The following is a 7,318-nucleotide window of genomic DNA, read 5'->3' as shown; positions in this document are numbered from 1 at the left end:
CTGACAAAATATACTTCTAATAATTATGCACTTAAGACCAATTGTAGTAGGAAAAGAATTTTTTCTATTGTATTATGCGAGTACTTGGTTTTATTTATCAAAATACTTAAATAAAATTAGTGACACAAATTTATGGTTACAATTGATTGATAGTTGGGGTAACATTTGTGAACTCCGCAATAGTTAAAGGTCTGAAACGCAAAAAGGGGAAACAAACGTTCAACAAGTGGTATGGTAGTGTGGTCCGATTGAAAAGAGAAAGCCAGCTTGAGATCACCTGAGCCACAAAACACACGCACACAGTCCCCCACCCTTACCAGACTCTTTCATTTATGCATTCAGATGAACAAACCACAGCCATGAATATTAATTTTACTAAAACTAATAATAATAAAAGCTCTACAAATTCAAATTCATCATCATCATCATCATCGTCATCATCAGTATCAGTAATGGCGTCAAATTCAACGGCTAATGATAATAGTAGTTCAGGGAAGAAGGTACGGAAGCCATATACTATTACAAAGTCCAGAGAAAGCTGGACTGATGAAGAGCACGATAAGTTCCTTGAAGCTCTTCAACTGTTAGTAATTTCGTCTTTTATTTATATTTATATTATATTTAAAAATAGAAATTAAATACGTGATTAAGTGATTATGTAATCGATTCAATTCGCATTAAGGTGTTATTGCCATTTAGCATAAACTTATATAATTATTAGTTGTTTATTTATGAGAATATGTTTCCGATAATTTATTTATTACTCCTTATTATTATTATAAGTTGTATGTATGACGATAACAGTGCATCCGGCGGGTGAATTGGTTTAAAGCTCATATGCGTAGCAAAAACAAACCTAATTTATTATTCGAAAAAATGAAATCAAGAGAAAAATGGTAACGGTGGAGTAATAATTTAATTATGTTTATAATTTGATTCCGATTATCATTATCATAATCATAGTCAAATTCAGAGAAAGTCACATATAGGTTCAATAGTCATAGTCTAACATTAATTAAAATTAATACGAAAATAGGAAAAATAAGTTTATCGCGCCATATTGAGATCTATATTTAGTCATGTGGGCACGGTTGATTTTACATCAGTTGTGAAATTATGATCCATGTTATCTATGCAGCTCAACAAGCTGATAAGTGTTGTGTTCGAGTGTATGTATGTTAAGTATCTTATACCTTGTTTTATCATATGCGAAGGTTTGATCGTGACTGGAAGAAAATCGAAGATTTTGTTGGTTCCAAGACAGTCATTCAGGTGCATATTACAAGGCTCAGTTATCCTTTAATAGCTTGGGAACCTTATTATTCTTCAATATACTCTGTAAATATTTAGACGTGGCCGAAAGTGAAAACAAAGTACACGTGTGTTAACAAATTTTTTTTTTTAATGAAAAACGTTGTTAATTTTCAATTGAAGGGAGTAAATATGTTTGCAGATACGAAGTCATGCTCAGAAATACTTTCTAAAGGTCCAAAAGAACGGGTCAATAGCGCACGTACCACCACCTCGTCCTAAACGCAAGGCCACCCATCCCTATCCACAAAAAGCACCCAAAAATGGTTATGAAGTTTTACGTACCCTCACTTATATAATATAAACCTGCATGTTTTCAAATTTTTAACAGATGTATGTTTTATTACGTTGTGGCAGTTTTAATACCGCTTCAAGCATCAATAGGGTATCCTTCTTCAATGAGTACCCTTTCACCTGGATACGCTCCTTGGGATGATACTTCCCTGCTTATAAACTCGGGTGGAATGATGTCATCACAAGAGGAATTCGATCTACAAGGATTTGAAGGCATGCTTGCATGTTTGTAATCTATCGTTTCTTGAGTGTACAAGTTACAATGCAGAAGTTACTCAATTCTTAGTATTGAATCAAATGTTGTTTTTCAGCTGATACCGGATCAAAGGGGACAGAGAGAATTGGTAACGTCAGTAGTAGCGGCGTAGCTAGCTCAAGTAGAGAGATGCCGAGTTCTGAGTTAACAAAGCAAGGGGAAGAAAATTCTGCTGCTCAAGGTAATCTTTTTGTGCATTTACACAGATGTATGAACATATATAACTTTTCATTTTAACATTATGTAAAAGACTTCGAGTAAAATATTGTTAAAGATGCATAAAAATAGTGTTTAAGGACCAACTGATTTATTCCATCATGCTACTTGTTTATTCTGTAATTCACATAATATTTTTATCATATACATTTCTTCAGCGATACCAGATTTCTCTGAAGTCTATAGCTTCATTGGAAGTGTTTTTGATCCAGAGACGAAAGGGCATGTGCAGAAACTAAAGGAGATGGATCCTATCAACTTTGAAACGGTGAGTCACACGGGCTCAAATGGTTTAATTATCGATATTTATTTTCTTAGATTGGGTAAAAATACAACCCATATTCAACTGATTAAGAGTGTAGTTCCATTATTGTTCATTTTTTAATGAGGCTTGGTTTTAAACGGGTAAACAGAGGAAGTTTTCGCTGTTTAGGTTAGAAGGACTAGTATTTCTATGCCGATGTATGCGACCCAACTGGGGTATCCATGTGACCGTTTCCGACCATTTCCCTAGCCACACAAGATGTGCAGTTTATTATGCTTAGAACTCAAGACCTCTTGCGAGGATGCGATTTTTTTTGGAGTTAATTAACCCTCTATTTATTGAACATGCAGGTCTTATTATTAATGAGAAATCTTACAGTCAACTTGTCAAGTCCGGACTTCGAGCCACTGGTAATTATGTCTTCTCGTGAGCCTATAACCGGCTTTTAATAATTGGTAGGAGCTTTGCAACCGGTTCATGCTTAATAACTGTTTCATTCTCATCAAAATACTTATCAAGTTAACTGCTAATATCCCATGGACTCGTATGGCATAAATTCATAATTTATCTTGCAGCTTAATTTTGAGGTCTGGGCTGCATCATAAATTCATAATTTATCTTGCAGCTTAATTTTGAATTTTTGTAAATTTATGAAGATCTCTAATAGACATTTAAGATATATGATGCAAAATCATAAAATCCGAACATAATTATGATTTCACCATTAGGATAGAATAAATCGACTTACTAGAAGCCACACACCCCGTTTTTGGTCAGTAAACGAAAGGTGATTCTTTATCCTTACGTTTACACGTGGGCCATGCAAATATGTACTATATAACATCCATGAAATATGTAAATAATATATTAGTCTTGACCAGTAGATGATGTTCATCGGTGCAGAGAAAGGTCCTGTCATCGTATGATTCCAAAACTATAGAGGTCTCTGCAGGCAAAGTTTACGAACAATCAGAGCAATGAGATTATTGTGTTGAACCATAGCGCCCTCGTAATTACTATGTAGTATGTATTTTCCTCTGACCCTACCACTGTTAGTTATCGCTTTGTTATTATGATTATTATCATTATCATCATTATCTTCATTGCTTGTACTATAAACATTATTTTCTGCATTATCACCATAGTTTATCTATAACACTTGTCTTGTTAATTTATCAGAATTATAAGTGAGGACTGTGTAGCGGCTCTCACGGCATGCTCTATGCACGGTGACAACCGTACAAGGGGGATGTTGGAGCATGCTGTATCCACGAGGCTTCCTGCAACAAAAAGTGTCGCATCTGATTTTGAAGCTCGAATATCGAATGTAAAATGGTCATACGGTTTTGGGGCATGTAGCTAGATATGGTGTAAATTTCTTGCAGGTTTTGCACTTTTGGCAAATCATGCTTCATTTTTCTTATGTAACTGTTATCTTTTTTATGTTTCTGGTTATGTGCATTGTATATATTGTATAAGAGTGGTGTTGTACAAGTAAAAAAGGGAAATTAATAAATACCAAAAAAATGGTTGCAGAGAAATATCTGGGCTATGTAACATTTGTTTGAACTTTAAATATTGTTATCTGTGTTTTTTTAACTGAAACTTTATTCTCTTTTGTTGTATCTATCTCTTTTTTAACTGTTAACTTATCACACACACACACTAGTTTCATTTGCCCATCTCTCTTATGTGGTGGTTTCCGTCCATTCCTATTAACACACACACACACACACACACACACACACACACACACACACACAACCAAACACACACACACACAAACACACACATTTGAAGCTAAACTTTGAAAGAACTAAAATGATGTTAGACCTTAATCTAAGCATTGATCACAATGATAACGGTGAGCAGTTTGTGGACTGTCAATTTGAATCTTCAGATTCCTACATCGCTGTCAATGTGGAGATATCAGGTGACGAAGAACACTCGTATTCGTTCCCGAATATCGGTTATAGCTTCGATATACTGAAACCGAGTAATCGAGAAGATGATGATCAGGAACTTAGGTCAGAGATTATGGTATCTGAAAAGTTGTTTACGGAGATTGATAAGAAGTTCATGTTAAAGCAACAACAACAGTTAGATAGACAGCAGCAGGTGAGGAAGAGTAGGAGAGGACCTAAGTCCCGAAGTTCGCAGTATCGCGGTGTTACGTTTTACCGGAGAACTGGACGATGGGAATCGCACATATGGTTAGTTCATTATTAGTTCAGTAATTATAAAAACAATTTGATGTGTATCTCTAGTACTGTACATGATAAAGTAACATCTGTGAACTTTAGTAAGCATTTTACTGTTTTAGTTAGCTTTTAATATTTGTTTTTTTTTTTTTTTTTTTTTTTTTTTTTTCTGTTATATATGCAGGGATTGTGGGAAACAATTGTATCTAGGTAAGTAGTTGTGGTTTAGGATACTGAATTGCAATGGATTCTTATGATTTGTAAATTTGCTTGAATTTGATTCTGTTTTCTGTTTTTGTTTAATTTATTATTACTGTGGTTGATTTTGTAAGGTGGATTTGACACTGCACATGCTGCTGCAAGGTAAGTACTGACCTTGTATTGTTTTTCTCTTATTTGAACTTACATAATCTTGTGAGGTATTTTATACGAATTGGTATTATTTATTTTAATAGGGCGTATGATCGGGCTGCGCTTAAGTTTCGCGGGCTTGATGCTGATATTAATTTCAATATAAGTGATTATCATGAAGATCTGAACCAGGTTTAGCTGAAATTTATTAATGAGACATGGTTCAAACATATAATAAGACTGTATGTAATAAAGAATTGGTGAAATTGAGTAGCATGCATTATGCAGGTAATTGACCTGACTAAGGAGGAGTTTGTGCATATTCTACGCCGCCAGAGCACTGGGTTTTCTAGAGGAAACTCGAAATATAGAGGAGTTACGCTACACAAATGTGGTCGATGGGAAGCTCGAATGGGGCAATTTCTCGGAAAAAAGTAAGGTTTTTAAGAAAACTAGATTATAAGTTATAAAGATTACTCCAATTAATGTATAATAATTCTGTTTCATAGGTTAGGTTTCTTTTTGCTGAACCGGTATTGTTTTCCCCAGGTACAACTACCTTGGATTATTTGACTGTGAAATTGAAGCCGCAAGGTTAGAAACTATTTCAAAGCCTTTTTCGGATCACATATTTTACAATACGGTATATCATTTAGGGCTTATGACAAGGCTGCTATAAGATGCAATGGAAGAGAAGCAGTCACTAACTTTGATCCCAGCTCATATGAGGGGGAGCTAAGTTCTGAGTCTGATAATGGAGGTACTAATTAACGACGATAAGCATTGGGATCAAATTTATGAATATCGATCGGTTGAAATTTTTTCTTTTTTTGAAAAGCAATTTGTATTAAAACGAAAGAATGATACAGGATATGGACAATACATGGATTTGAATCTCGGTATGGCTCCTCCCTCTTTAACAGGAAGTACAAGGGTAATCCAAATTATGTGAAATATTGTGGACTTAGTAATGACATTTTTTGATCATTTTCGTCCATGTTTGAGCTCTGCGTTATTGTACCATTTCAGATTGAACACTCTACATTTATGACACTGGGAAATTTAATGCCTCAAGCGCATCCTCGTAACTGGAGCGGTGCTGTTACTTCCAGTTTTATTCCTGTTTACCAGGTATGTAACATGTAACTATATGTATATATTTGATGTTTGATTATGGTTATTTACTAAATAATCAATCCCCCTTGGCCACTCTGGCATACTTAGGGAAGAGCAATGGACAAGAGTATAGGATGTTGTCCAAATTGGGCATGGCAGGTTCAAGGTTCATATGCTGCTCCCATCTTGTCTGCTGCTGCAGCATCATCAGGATTCGGTAAATTTACAAACACTGCTTCGACATCGTCATCATCAGCTGCTACTTTCGCCAATCCTTACCATCACTACAATCCGTCCGTTAGAAGTTCTGGTAACATACCCCAGTATTACTTTATGAGCTGATGTAAGGTGATTATTATTCATGTTATTACACGTCTTCATTAGATTAAAATATTTCTGTATACGATTAGACTTTGTATCGTATGACAATATAATCGTATCGGACAATGCTATTGAAAGCTATTAGCTTTGCACGTAAATTTGGTAGTTATCCAATTAACAGTGTTTGTGGTAAATGTTATCGTCTATTAACGGGTAAATTGTTAAACGAATAAGGTTTGTTCTGTTCATGCTACCCGAGTAAGAGGAGGAGTATTTTTACTATGATGTATGCGGTCTAACCGGCTTATTCTGTGTCCGTGACCTCACGATTTGCTGCAAGTTAGACTTGTTGTCTATTAACACCTGCTTTGATTACTCAAGATAACCATTTCAGGTGTTCCACCTGCATTAAATTGTCTGTATTTCATCACTTATGTAATAAAGTACATGTATGCATAGCCAGGTGGCGATAAATCAAAATAGGCCCAGTTTGCTTGTTTTTGCACATGCAAGGTGTTTGGTTGACATGTGGTTAGAAACAGTACAAGCTGATTACTATTTGTCATGGCCACTTTTTACCCAATCGTAGGCTTTGCTTCAAAAACTAACTGTACACATCTTGTTATAACATCATAATTGTACTTTTATGTTCAACATGGGTGCATGAATAGCTGTTTCATTGTACCTTGTATTTTTTCTGACTGTTGAGTCAGAACTCAGAAACAGTGGTGGAGCTGTTGGGTTGTTGCTGGGGCAATTTTTCCCTATTCTAGTATACTGAACCAAATTCTAAAGTTTATAGCTTTAATCTGTAGGTTTTTCCTTATAAATTGGTAAGACCAATTTTAACGAGGCAGGATGGAACCAAAGTGATGCAATAATGGCATAATGCCCCTATCAAGCCCTTAACGCGGCATCATGATATCACAAACTTGGGGCCTGATGGATACCCTCTCACGGGCTTGATCAATAAAATATAGGGAATAT

The 7,318-nt window shown here is 35.3% G+C and overlaps 1 protein-coding gene and 1 pseudogene across 5 annotated transcripts; both read left to right on the top strand.

Annotated features, from left to right (window-relative positions):
* Nucleotides 1–204: 204 nt before the first annotated feature.
* Nucleotides 205–3,912, top strand: LOC139896085 (protein REVEILLE 8). 5 transcript variants are annotated; one of them, XM_071878666.1, is made up of 9 exons: nt 213–583; nt 1,215–1,272; nt 1,454–1,577; nt 1,669–1,830; nt 1,917–2,042; nt 2,236–2,345; nt 2,693–2,752; nt 3,246–3,365; nt 3,522–3,912. In XM_071878666.1, exons 1-8 carry the CDS (start codon nt 333–335, stop codon nt 3,321–3,323), a joined length of 969 nt encoding a protein of 322 aa, XP_071734767.1. In that variant the 5' UTR covers nt 213–332; the 3' UTR covers nt 3,324–3,365; nt 3,522–3,912. The 5 variants fall into 5 exon arrangements, with proteins under 5 accessions (XP_071734770.1, XP_071734769.1, XP_071734771.1 ...); XM_071878667.1 differs by having other exon boundaries at nt 214–583; nt 1,669–1,818; XM_071878669.1 differs by lacking the exon at nt 3,246–3,365 and having other exon boundaries at nt 205–583; nt 2,693–2,797.
* A 251-nt stretch (nt 3,913–4,163) lies between these two features.
* Nucleotides 4,164–6,352, top strand: LOC139899962 (APETALA2-like protein 3; annotated as a pseudogene).
* Nucleotides 6,353–7,318: the final 966 nt, after the last annotated feature.

This window comes from Rutidosis leptorrhynchoides, chromosome 3, assembly GCF_046630445.1.
Source record: "Rutidosis leptorrhynchoides isolate AG116_Rl617_1_P2 chromosome 3, CSIRO_AGI_Rlap_v1, whole genome shotgun sequence".
NCBI lineage: Eukaryota > Viridiplantae > Streptophyta > Magnoliopsida > Asterales > Asteraceae > Rutidosis > Rutidosis leptorrhynchoides.
The sequence above is the reverse complement of the archived record's forward strand: the minus strand, read 5'-3'. Positions and strand labels throughout refer to the sequence as shown.

Bases quoted from the DNA above. Each gene is read 5' to 3' on its own strand.
- LOC139896085 (XM_071878666.1), top strand. From the start codon at position 333: ATGCATTCAGATGAACAAACCACAGCCATGAATATTAATTTTACTAAA. The intron at 1,273-1,453 runs GTGCATATTACA...ATATGTTTGCAG, and splicing joins GTTCCAAGACAGTCATTCAG to ATACGAAGTCATGCTCAGAA. The intron at 1,831-1,916 runs GTTTGTAATCTA...GTTGTTTTTCAG, and splicing joins ATTTGAAGGCATGCTTGCAT to CTGATACCGGATCAAAGGGG.